This window comes from Salvia hispanica, chromosome 5 (genome assembly GCF_023119035.1).
Source record: "Salvia hispanica cultivar TCC Black 2014 chromosome 5, UniMelb_Shisp_WGS_1.0, whole genome shotgun sequence".
NCBI classification, from domain to species: domain Eukaryota; kingdom Viridiplantae; phylum Streptophyta; class Magnoliopsida; order Lamiales; family Lamiaceae; genus Salvia; species Salvia hispanica.
In genome coordinates, this window is record NC_062969.1 from 502,344 (window position 1) to 514,891 (window position 12,548).

Genomic DNA, 12,548 nt, shown 5'->3' on the forward strand with positions numbered 1-12,548 from the left:
CTTCACTAATTCCTTCTTTTACTATATGTTACAATTTTTTCTCTTTGACATGATCTAAATATATTTGACTTACTACGTATTTATGGTCAAAATTGACATTTTTATTTACATCTATATCTTTTTATCTCTAGTCAACTTTATTTATTCTAATCTTTAATGGAGTAATAACTTTTTCTTGTCTTTTACATATTTCTTCACCAACTCATTCTTTTTACTTTATTTTACAATTTTTTCTCTTTGACACGCTCTAAATATATTTGACTTACTTCAACTCTATTATCATTGGAGTACTACTTTCATTGTCACAACTCACAACACTATTTAGTATCTTACCAAAATCCCCAAAACCAATTTTTTTAATATTTTGATATCAATGGGAGAAGAACTTGAGCTAATCTTCATCCCCGGACCAGGAATCGGCCACATCGTCTCCGCAATCGAGGTCGGAAAACTCATAGTCAACGAAGATTCGCGACTTTCTATCACGTACCTCCTCATAAACGACCCTGTAGTTCGTGAGTACACGAACTCAAGGCAATTCCACCCCCGCCTCCGCCTCCTCAACCTCCCTGAACTCGATGAGGCCAGCTCTGACTTCCAAACAAAGTCAAAGCTGCCCGAGGTCAAGTCCAAAGAGAAGGTTGACCGACAAAAGCCTCTCGTCAGAGAGGCTGTTGTCGGCATCATGGCTACCAAGGAAGCCCGCGTCGCCGGTCTCGTCGTCGACATGTTTTGCCTCGCCATGACCGACGTCGCCGACGAATTCTCGATCCCGGCCTACTTATTCTTCGCTTCCGGCGCCGGCTTCCTCTCCCTCATGGAGTTCATGCGCCGGTTGACCGACGAGCACCGCGCCGACATAACGGAATTTAGAGATTCCGGCGAGAAGTTCTACGTCCCCGGATTCGTCAACCCGGTTCCGGCGACGGTTTTGCCCGCGGTGATGCTTGACAAGGACGGCGGCTCAGCCGCCGTCACGTCGGCCGCACGACAAATTCGGAAAGTCAGAGGGATCTTCATCAACACATTTCAAGAACTCGAGCCAAAGTTATTCCAATCTTTTTCAATTTCAAATGAGGATAAATTGCCACCGGTCTACGCCGTGGGACCTGTACTCAACTTTCAAACCTCGCCGGAATCCAAATATTCCGACGTGATTGAATTTCTCGATCAGCAGCCGCGAAAATCAGTAGTGTTCCTCTGCTTCGGCAGTTTGGGGAGTTTCTCTGAGGCGCAGGTTAAACAGCAGGCCGCGGCGCTGGAGTCGACCGGCCGGAGATTCCTGTGGTCTCTCCGGCGCGGGAAACAGAGCGATTTCTCAGCTCTGCCGGAGGGATTTTTGGAGAGGACTAAAGGGGTGGGGAGAGTGATCGGGTGGGCCCCGCAGGCTGCGGTGCTGGCGCATCCTGCGGTGGGGGGATTCGTGTCGCACTGTGGATGGAATTCGATTCTGGAGAGCGTGTCGTGTGGGGTTCCGATGGCGGCGTGGCCGCTCTACGCGGAGCAGCAGATGAATGCGTTTCAGGTGGTGGAGGAGGTGGGAGTGGCGGTGGAGGTGAGGGTGGATTATAGGAGGGAGAGTGGGGTTGTGGTGGGGGCGGAGGAGATAGCGGCGGCGATAGAGGGGATGATGGAGGGGGAGAAGGGGGTGAGGGAGAGGGCGGAGGAGATGAGAGAGAGGAGCTCTGGCGCCGTCGTGGATGGTGGTTCTTCGAGGATGTTTTTGGCTAGGTTGGTTCGTGACATTTTGGATAATGCGAATGCGAGTGCATGAGAATTGAGAGCAATTTAAATGTAGTAGGAAGTGTTTTGCTTGGTATTATTGTGTACTCAAGCATGCAATTACAATCATAAATGAAATGGTTTTTATTTTAAGGTGTGAAATAACTCTACAAATACGAGTATCTTTGTAGTTTTTTCATCATAATATGTGTAGGGGCAAATAATATTTGACATTGGAGGATGAACAATGGATATATATGGACTATCCCAATTCCATTAGTATGAGGCCTTTTGGGAAGTATTCAATATTATACTAGTGGAGTTCGAATGTGCACCACCGATCCCCAATAATATAATTAAATTCATAAATCTAGCTCTATCCTTTTCTCTCTCCTTCTTCCATTCATCGCTATGTGTTGATGCAATGATACTTTTCGATATCAACATATTATTGTGTTGTTTTTATTAAGAAATTATCTTTTGTCCTGACTAAGATGATTTGTTACCAAAAACAAAAATATTTTTATCTTTACTTTTTTTTCTATTTAATACTTCCTCTGTCCCTCATTAATTGTTCACTTTTGTCGTTTTCGTCTGTTCCTCATTCATTGTCCACTTTAACTTTACCATAAATGGTAAGTAGGCCAACATTCCATTAACTTATTCTACTCACATTTTGTTATAAAATGAGCCGCAGCTCTCCTATAGTGAATACTCTTATTCCCTTTGCACTTAACATACTAACACCGCATAAAATTTTGTGCAATTCAAAGAAAAGGTCATTTTCCTTGAGATAAAATGAGTAGTATATATCATATTCCCGCTATAAAAGTATACTCCCTCCGTCCCGTTATAAATGTGACGCTTCAAATCGGATATTGTTATGCAAAAATGATATAATAAATTAGAGTAGAGATCAAATAAAGTAAGTAAAATAATACTCTCTCTGTCTCAAAGAATATGTACTTTGGATTTGACACGGGTCTAATATGAAATCGGTAAAATAAGAAAGAGACATAAGAAAGAGAAATAGAGAAAAATAATTAAAGTAGATTTTAAAATTTAAAGTAGATTTTAACAAGAATTGAACACAAAATCATTAATTTAAAATTTCTAAATAGTCATAATTAGTCTTGTGACAATGCATGTGCCACAAAAAATGATCATCACTACCTGCTCTTCATTCACACACGTATTTATGTCTGATTTCACTGATTTATAGAATTAAATACTGACATGCGTATTTATGGTCAAAATTGACATTTCTGTCTCTTTTACATATTTCTTCACTAATTCCTACTTTTACTTTATTTTACAATTTTTTCTCTTTGACATGGTCTAAATATATCTGACTTACTTCAACTCTATTATCATTGGAGTACAAATTTCACAACACTGTCTTAATTCAACTCTAAATAGTGTCACAACACAATTTTTGTGACACTATTTAGAATCTTACCAAAATCCCCAAAACCATTTTTATTTTCATATTTTGATATCAATGGGAGGAGTACTTGAACTAATCTTCATCCCCGGACCCGGAATCGGCCACATCGTCTCCGCAATCGAGGTCGGAAAACTCATAGTCAACGAAGATTCGCGACTTTCCATCACGTACCTCCTCATCAACGACCCCGCCGTTCGTGAGTACACGAACTCAAGGCAATTCCACCCCCGCCTCCGCCTCCTCAACCTCCCCGAACTCGATGAGGCCAGCTCAGACTCCCAAACAAAGTCAAAGCTGCCCGAGGTCAAGTCCAAAGAGAAGGTTGACCGACAAAAGCCTCTCGTCAGAGAGGCCGTTGCCGGCATCACGGCGACTAAGGAAGCCCGCGTCGCCGGCCTCGTAGTCGACATGTTTTGCCTCACCATGACCGACGTCGCCGACGAATTCTCGATCCCGGCCTACTTATTCTTCGCGTCCGGCGCCGGCTTCCTCTCCCTCATGGCGTACATGAGACGGTTGACCGACGAGCACGGCGCCGATATAACGGAATTTAGAGACTCCGACGAAAAATTCTCCGTCCCCGGATTCGTCAACCCTGTTCCGGCGACGGTTCTGCCGTCGGCGATGCTGGATAAAGACGGCGGCTCCGCCGCCGTCATGTCGTCGGCACGACAAATTCGGAAAGTCAGGGGGATCTTCATCAACACTTTTCAAGAACTCGAGCCAAAATTATTCCAATCTTTTTCAATTTCAAATGAGGATGATTTGCCGCCGGTCTACGCCGTGGGACCTGTACTCAACTTTCCAACCGCGTCGGAATGGAAAGATTCCGACGCGGTTGAATTTCTCGATCAGCAACCGCGAAAATCGGTAGTGTTCCTCTGCTTCGGGAGCGAGGGGAGATTCTCAGATCCGCAGATCAGACAGCTGGCCGCGGCGCTGGAGTCGACCGGCAGGAGATTCCTGTGGTCTCTCCGGCGGCGCGGGGAGAATCAGAGCGGGTCATCGACTGCGGGGGTGGAGTCGATTCTCCCAGAGGGATTTTTGGAGAGGACTAAAGGGGTGGGGAAGGTGGTAGTTGGGTGGGCCCCGCAGGCTGCGGTGCTGGCGCATCCTGCGGTGGGGGGATTCGTGTCGCACTGTGGATGGAATTCGATTCTGGAGAGCGTGTCGTGTGGGGTTCCGATGGCGGCGTGGCCGCTCTACGCGGAGCAGCAGATGAATGCGTTTCAGGTGGTGGAGGAGGTGGGAGTGGCGGTGGAGGTGAGGGTGGATTATAGGGGGGAGAGTGGGGTTGTGGTGGGGGCGGAGGAGATAGCGGCGGCGATAGAGCGGCTGATGGAGGGGGAGAAGGGGGTGAGGGAGAGGGCGGAGGAGATGAGGGAGAAGAGTGCCGGCGCCGTCGCGGATGGTGGTTCTTCTAGAATTTTTTTGGCTAAGTTTGTACGTGACATTAGGGATAATTCGAGTGGTTGAGAGTTTAATTAGGTTGGTTTTAATTTTGGTATTAATGAATTTGTCATTTTAGATTTTGGTTGTATGGTGAAACTGAAACCTGCTTGTACCGGTCCGCATTTAATTTTATTACTATGTTTTGATTTTATGTATTAAAATTGTTGACTAATTTTAATTATAGTCTATAGCTATTGGTAGATCATGAATTAATTGGATTATCATTATTGACGTGATTTTAGGCAAGTTGAGTTAGGGCATCCACAATGGGAGGGCCGCGGCCCCCCACTACTGAGGCGAGAGAGGGAGTCGAGCAGGGGGGTGGACGAGAGAGATGCGAGCTCTCGGCCTGGCCGAGGCCCTTGGGCACGAGGCGCGGCCCTCCACTGCAGGGGGCCGAGAACCGCGGCCCTTGGGCTTCCGATTTTTAATTTTTTTTTTTCTAGTTTTTGTGTTAATTTTAAGGTTTTGGAGAAAATGAAGTGGAGAGAGAGAGGGTATGAGATTAAAATTAAATGACAGTTATCAAAAAATTTAGCATTAATTTAGGAAACAAATCAATCTCAATCACTAAATCCCTATTAAATTGGTCAACTTTTTAATTAAGGAATGTGATTTCAATTCACACCCTAATTACGGAAATAATTAAAATTTAAATTTTCAATAAATATATTTATTTGTAATTGTCAAATTTTTTAAAATTAATTTAGATTTTTTTAAATTATTATAGTCCAATAATTTTTATTCTAGCTAAATTAAAATATAAAAAAAAATGTAAGAAAATAATTTTAATTGGTGGCTCCGGACCACCATTGTGGTAACCAAGTTTTCATGGGCAGGGCCAAGTTTGTTGGGCATGTCCAAGAAATGGTGGCTTGGGCATGCAGATGAGGCCCACCCGAAAGAGCACCCATGTTTATTGAAATTATAATTAACAAAATACTCCCTCCGTCCCACATAAATAGACCATTAAAGATTAGCACGAGTTTTAACGTGTAATTAGGAAAGTTAGAGAAAATGAGAAAAAAAAAATCTGAAATTGTATAGTGAGCTGTGGGCCATAAATAATATCTATTCATTTTCGTAGGAGGACGTGAAATATGTCACCCTGTGAAAATAGTTTTACTCATCGGCCCAAATATTAAGGGCCGGCCTTCTAGGCCCAGTTCAATACTTCGGCCCAATGGGCCAGTGCGAGACATAAAAGCACTGATTAGGAAAGAAACATTTACACCATAATTTTTTGCTTCAATATATACGTACATATTTTTTTCTTTTTGATAGATTTAATAATATTTGAGAAATCTTGTTATTATGGCTGATACAACCAAAGGAGCTTCAGCAGAGACGTGAAATTGTTACTCAATGCAGCCAACTAAGAGGTATACTGAGATGTACTCCAACTGCTCGATGAAATGCCACATAGTGTTTTAGCCTAAAATATTAAATTTAATGCATATTTTATTGATTTGTTTCTTCATTAGAGATTGAATGAAGCCTATTAGCTGAACTTGGAGGGAGAATTGAATTTATTTTCAAAATTTACCATACTAGTATTAACAGTTATAACTCAGTCGTGCTTTACTTTCTTATTTCGTTTTTTAGTTGACTTGCAAGTCGTCTGCGCAAGTTCGGAATTGTATCATTTGATCTTAACCTATCAAAAGCACTACACCGCATGCACGCAACGGGATTGAGCTAGGTAACTCCCCTTAAGAATTTTAATCTAGTTTATATTTAAATTGATTTATTAATTTAAATGACTAGTTTAATTTCTAATTTCTTTGCCTAAGCCTTGATGAATGTATACTCATGCTAGTTCATGGTGATTCTTTTACATCATTTATTGTTTAGATTTCATTTGGACACTCAATTTATGATACATATATATTTTATGTAGCCTTACCTTTACTATTTTATCTTTTTTCAATTGATTTTCGTTAAAAGAATTGTATTGGTTCTATTGGATGTGACTTAGTCACACTTCACTTCACAAGATTGTTTATATGTTAGAAAATTATTGTCATTAAAAATCTCAATTTGTACGTTATCATGAATTATCTTTAAACAATTTCTATATTATTTGCGGTTATAATTAATTTATTGGACCTTTAATTATTTTTATTTCTCTTTCGAGTTGACTTGCAAGTCTTTCTAGTTTCAAGAGTTTTTCAAGAATTATATTGCATGGATTTTAAGTGATTATAATTTAGTCAACCTTCGCTGTACTATTTTGCCTTTTTTCAATTTCATTTGGACTTACGTTAAAAGAATTCTATTGGTGTGACTTGGTCACACTTCACGAGAAAAATTTCTTACTTATCTCATTATGAATTATCTTCAAAAAATTTCTATATTATTTGTGATGATAACATATGCGCTTTTCACTTTCTCATTTTATTTAATCATGAATTACCTTTACTTCAAGCTCAGTTTTGTCTTACATGCATTTTATCTTCATCTATTTAAACAGCTAAACTTGATGTATTGGAGTATCCAAAAATACACACAACACCTCCACAAATCAATGAGTATGATTTCTGAAAAAAGAATAGCTATCCAATTTCTACTTGTTGTTCTTGTCTGTGTGTTTGTTTCAGGAGATGCAAAAGTGAGATGCATAGAGAGGGAGAGAGAAGCTCTTCTAAGCTTCAAGAATGGCGTCTTCGACTACTATGGCTATCTCTCGTCATGGCGAAGCATCGAATGCTGCAGATGGTATGGTGTTTGGTGCAGCAACACCACTGGCCATGTCATCGCCCTCCAACTTAATATCAGATTGGAAGGTGAGGTTGGTTCTTCCTTGCTTGAGTTGCATCATTTGAACTATCTTGATCTCAGTTGGAATGATTTTGGAGGCAATCCATTCCCAGATTTCATTGGTTCCATGAAACAGTTACAACAATTGTTTCTCAGGGGTTGTAACTTTTCTGGGATTGTTCCTCCTCAGTTAGAGAACCTTACAAACCTACAATCACTCGATCTTAGTCAGAATAATTTTGAAGGACCAATTCCTGAATTCTTTTGTTCCATGAAACAATTACAACAATTGTTTCTCCGTGCTTCTAAATTTACTGGGATCGTTCCTCCTCAATTAGGAAACCTTACCAACCTTCGCGTACTTGACCTTTCATATAACTCTTTGAGGATTAAGAATCTTGATTGGCTTTCAAGCCTCTCTTTGATGTATAATCTTGGTTTGAGTCAAATCGACTTAAGTCATACAAACTGGCTGCCACAGATCCTAAGTCTTCGTTTCCTCTATGGATTGCAATTGGACTCTTGTAACATAAGCACAACTATAGTGGAACCAACTGTTAATTCTTCTACATCTCTTTCCTTGCTCGAATTGGATGATAACCAACTCACTCCTTCCTCGTTCCATTGGTTATCTAACATAAGCACAACTCTAGTGGGTATAGACCTTTCACATAATGCTTTAGGGGGGCCAATTCCTGACGCATTCATAGAGAAATTGGTTCTTGTTGAAACTCTTGGTCTTGCTAGTAACAAGTTTGAAGGTCAAATCCCGAAATCTTTGTTCAATTTGAGTCATTTACGCACCTTAGTCCTTTACGAAAATGACTTAAGGGGAAACACTGATGAGTTGTTTGGAAATACATCCGGGAAAGGAATATTGGAATCGCTCCAAATTCTCGACTTGGCCCGTAATAAACTCAATGGACCAGTGCCAGACCTGAGAGCTTTTTCTGCACTGACAGAAGTGTACTTTGGGGGAAACAACCTGACTGGCTCTATTCCTCTAAGTATCGGCCAACTCTCTGAGCTTCGTGTTCTAGATCTTTCTACAAATTTGTTGGAAGGTGTAGTCTCTGAATCCCATCTCATCAAGCTCAACAAGTTAAAGAAACTAGATTTATCTTTCAATTCATTGATATTGCATTTTGGCCCTGATTGGAGTCCTGCTTTTCAGTTGGATGCTATACTTTTAGCTGGATGCAATGTGGGCCCATCTTTCCCAAAATGGATTCAAACTCAGAGAAGTTTCACTACCCTTGATATTTCTAGAGCTAATATAACAGATGAAATCCCAGCATGGTTGTGGAATGTATCCCCTTCATTAGCCAACTTATACCTTTCTGATAATCAAATTACCGGTATTATCCCGAATCTCTCATCCATTCCCATCACCGTCATAGATCTTAGTAACAATAGGCTCTCAGGTTCCATTCCATTATTTTATGCCTATGTTGAGCTTGTTCAGCTGAGTGGAAATATGTTATCTGGATCAATTTCATCTATCTGTAGTGTATTCTATGGTCGGTTCTGGATACTTGACCTGTCCAATAATCAGTTGGCTGGAGAGATTCCCAATTGTTGGGAGCAATTGCCAAACTTATTCTCTCTCAGTTTAGCTAACAACAGGTTATGGGGTGAAATTCCTAGTTCTTTGGGACATTTGCACGACCTCGCTGCACTGCAGTTGCGTGGTAATAGTTTATCGGGAGAGTTTCCTTCCGCTTTGAGAAGTTGCCATAACATGCAGTTAGTTGATGTTGCAGAGAATGAGTTAACAGGAGACATCCCTTCTTGGTTTGGTGAAATGTATAAAATGACATTTCTAAACCTTGGCACAAACAAATTGCATGGCAGTATTCCTGACGAGATATGCAATTATACGTCTATTAGAATTATAGACTTGTCTAAAAACATCCTGTCTGGAAAACTCCCGGATTGCTTCAATAATTTTACTTCAATGGCTCAAAATAGTACGCCAGCTGATTTGGTTCGTCTGGGTTATGTTTATAGCTTCACTTACAGTCCTCCTCTTCCAAATCAGAATTTTAAAAGGTACTTTGGGTATTCACTATTTACGTGGAAGGAGCAGGAATCAGAATATAGGAAAAATCTCATATTTCTCAAACTTATTGATCTTTCAAGCAATAGATTGTCCGGAAACATTCCCAAATCATTTTCTAGTATGAAGGGATTGGTTTCCTTGAACCTATCATCAAATAGTTTCACAGGAAGTATAATTCCAGATATTGGTGAGATGGAAATGCTAGAATGTCTTGATCTATCAAAGAATCAGTTGTTTGGGAAGATCCCCTCTAGCTTGGCACATTTAAAGTACTTGGATTTTCTTGATTTGTCAAACAACAATTTGTCTGGAGAAATTCCAACGAGTACTCAACTTCAGAGCTTCAATGCATCTGCTTATGCCGGGAATGATGGACTCTGTGGGCCCCCGCTCGCATTGTGCCCCAAAGATATCTTGAAGCCACCCACCACTCTTCCGAAGAAAGACATCAGTCTCTCTTTTATGCAAGAAGTGGGCGTATCAATGGCCCTTGGTTTTATATGTGGATTTTGGGGTGTTCTTGGTACTTTCGTACTCAAGAAAACATGGAGAATTGCATTCTTCAACTTTTTTGATGCCATTGGAGATTGGTTTTATGTGAGGATTGCTATATTTGCATCCAAATTGAGAAGAAGCTGATATATCAGGTAATTATTCTAGAACACTTAACTTCAATTTTAACCATTTCATTTGTTAAACTGCATATGTTTATCCATACATAAGTTATAACTTTAGTGACATATACTTATTAATAAATGCCTTAATGATTAAGCCGTATCTATAATTTCAGCTATAAATACATGTGTTTAGTTTGAAAAGTTTAGGGCAATGAAACCTAGTATGATTTGATAATGGAATTGTATATAATTTCTTTTCTTTGTGAATAGAGGTGGACAGAGATGGTACAAGAAGAAAGGAACGACAACTATTGCTTATGAATAGTCTTTGTACCTTGATTGAAGTGCTTTGATGTCCTATATTTCATCAATATGTTGGTCATGTAATTTATTTTGCGATAATACAATATTGTGGGATCTTATTATTGTCAAATTAAGTGCTTTTTTCTACTTTTTTTTTATTATCGTGTATTTATAGATGATCATGTTATATTGTACCGAATCCTTTAACCAAAATCCGGCAGATCCTGCCAAAACCATAAACCATGTCAGAAAACGATGAACAACCAAAACCAACGGAAACAGAGCAATTTGCTCGAATGTTTGCCGAATTCATGCGCACAAGTATGGCGCACACCCAAAATCAAATAATCCCCCCAGAATCTCCACACAAACCAGAGTCTCAGAGAATTGATTCTTCACCGTTAGTCATCGGAGAAAGACTAAACGGCGAAAAAAATTCAAGTCTACGACCTGTACGCAAAGGCAATAACGTTAAAACAAAAGGAGGAATCTTTGGAGGACATATGGACAACTTTGAACGATCTATGGATCTCCATAGACCGGAGACAACCAAATCGGATGAAGTACGCCGAAGATATTGAAATATACCACACCGAGAAACAAGAACAGAGGCTGTTCCAGTTGCTTGTAGCCTTAAACGGCAAGTACGAGAACATCAAAAAGGAAATACTAAGGGTAGAACCACTTCCCTCGGTGGAGAATGCATACGCTATGCTCCGGCGAGAAGACACCAGATCCGTTGTCCTACAAGCAGGTGACTCCAGCACACAAGGGATTGGAGCTGGGTTAGCAGTGACCCATCCGTGGCAAAATCCGGCAGCACACCGCAACCCCTCTCAACGAAGCGGTGGCGGGAATGGAGAAAATTGGAGCAAACGGCCGGACGAAGACAAATCAAAATTGGTGTGTTCTCACTGTGGAAAGAAAAAGCACACACGGGAAACATGCTTTGAACTCCACGGCTACCCGGAGTGGTGGCAGGAGAGGAAGGCCAAGAACAATCCGTCACCGGCACCGTTCAGAGGGGGTCGGGCTGCTGCAGCTGTGGCGGGAGGAGAAGAAACACCCGCTGCCGCCGTCGGAAGCAACTCAGTGGCCAACCGAGGCAGCGGCGGACAGGGAACTGAGGGAATAGCCGTCGGGATAGCATCCGTCGCCAGAGGAGGCGGAGGCGGAGCACTTCCAGAACGGAGAGAATTTTTTGATGTGGAGGCGCCGAATGTGGGAGATGTGGGAGGAGGTAAATTAGGGTTTGAGAATTTATTCTCAAACCCCCCATTCTTTGAATTATACCAATTTAAACCCTACACTAAAAAAACTCCAAAAATTAGACCCCCAGACATTGATAAATTCCAAAGAGACCCCCGAAATGAAAATAAACCCCAAACCGACTCCCAAAATCACAAAAATCCCAAATCTGCCCCACTAATTTGTGAAAACAGATTTCAAGTGCTCGAAAATTTGCCTACGTCCTACGCCTTGTCTGTTTCATCCGAAAATAAAAATGATAAATGGATTTTTGATTGCGGAGCTACTGACACCATTACTTACGATATCACCGATATATCTGATATGCATAGGGCACCGAAAAGTCATATTCAAACTGCAAGTGGAGAATTTACTTCTGTAGAAGGAGCAGGAACTGTCAGAATTTCACCCACTCTGACCTTATCCAACTGCTTATATGTTCCTTCCATGTCACACAAATTGTTATCAATCAGTCATGTGACAAAAGAATTAAATTGCACTCTCCTAATGCAACCAAACTTTTGTCTGTTGCAGGATATCAGGACAGGGGAAATTATTGGACGTGGCACTGAGCGGGACGGGCTGTATTACGTCGATGAGATAGCCCAACAAGGAACCGCCTTACTAACTCACGGATCTGTAAGTAGAGAGGCTTGGCTTTGGCATCGTCGCTTAGGACATCCTTCCACGGGTTATTTAAAAATTCTCTTTCCTAAATTTAATCAAGATATGTATTGTGAGACTTGTGTGTTGGCCAAGAGCCATAGACACTCTTATAAATCAAATAATACCCGGGTTGATTCTCCTTTTTCACTAGTTCATTCTGATGTGTGGGGCCCATCTCCAGTTGTGGGGGGACAAGGGTTCAAATATTTCCTTCTGTTTATAGATGATTGCACACGCATGACTTGGGTTTATTTTATGAAACAAAAAAATG

At 41.1% G+C, this 12,548-nt stretch overlaps 3 protein-coding genes across 5 annotated transcripts; all 3 read left to right on the forward strand.

Annotated features, from left to right (window-relative positions):
• The first annotated feature begins 373 nt into the window (after nt 1–373).
• On the forward strand, nt 374–1,774 carry LOC125188082 (anthocyanidin 3-O-glucosyltransferase 2-like). The gene has a single exon (XM_048084821.1). It carries the CDS (start codon nt 374–376, stop codon nt 1,772–1,774), a length of 1,401 nt encoding a protein of 466 aa, XP_047940778.1.
• Nucleotides 1,775–3,058: 1,284 nt separating this feature from the next.
• Nucleotides 3,059–4,776, forward strand: LOC125187513 (anthocyanidin 3-O-glucosyltransferase 2-like). 2 transcript variants are annotated; one of them, XM_048084116.1, is made up of 2 exons: nt 3,060–4,432; nt 4,484–4,776. In XM_048084116.1, exons 1-2 carry the CDS (start codon nt 3,224–3,226, stop codon nt 4,643–4,645), a joined length of 1,371 nt encoding a protein of 456 aa, XP_047940073.1. In that variant the 5' UTR covers nt 3,060–3,223; the 3' UTR covers nt 4,646–4,776. The 2 variants fall into 2 exon arrangements, with proteins under 2 accessions (XP_047940072.1, XP_047940073.1); XM_048084115.1 differs by having other exon boundaries at nt 3,059–4,776.
• A 2,219-nt stretch (nt 4,777–6,995) lies between these two features.
• On the forward strand, nt 6,996–10,493 carry LOC125186538 (receptor-like protein EIX2). 2 transcript variants are annotated; one of them, XM_048082920.1, is made up of 3 exons: nt 7,019–7,407; nt 8,254–10,090; nt 10,331–10,493. In XM_048082920.1, exons 1-2 carry the CDS (start codon nt 7,029–7,031, stop codon nt 10,080–10,082), a joined length of 2,208 nt encoding a protein of 735 aa, XP_047938877.1. In that variant the 5' UTR covers nt 7,019–7,028; the 3' UTR covers nt 10,083–10,090; nt 10,331–10,493. The 2 variants fall into 2 exon arrangements, with proteins under 2 accessions (XP_047938876.1, XP_047938877.1); XM_048082919.1 differs by having other exon boundaries at nt 6,996–10,090.
• Nucleotides 10,494–12,548: the final 2,055 nt, after the last annotated feature.

Coding starts and splice junctions, on each gene's coding strand:
- LOC125188082 (XM_048084821.1), top strand. CDS start 374: ATGGGAGAAGAACTTGAGCTAATCTTCATCCCCGGACCAGGAATCGGC.
- LOC125187513 (XM_048084115.1), top strand. CDS start 3,224: ATGGGAGGAGTACTTGAACTAATCTTCATCCCCGGACCCGGAATCGGC.
- LOC125186538 (XM_048082919.1), top strand. CDS start 7,029: ATGAATTACCTTTACTTCAAGCTCAGTTTTGTCTTACATGCATTTTAT.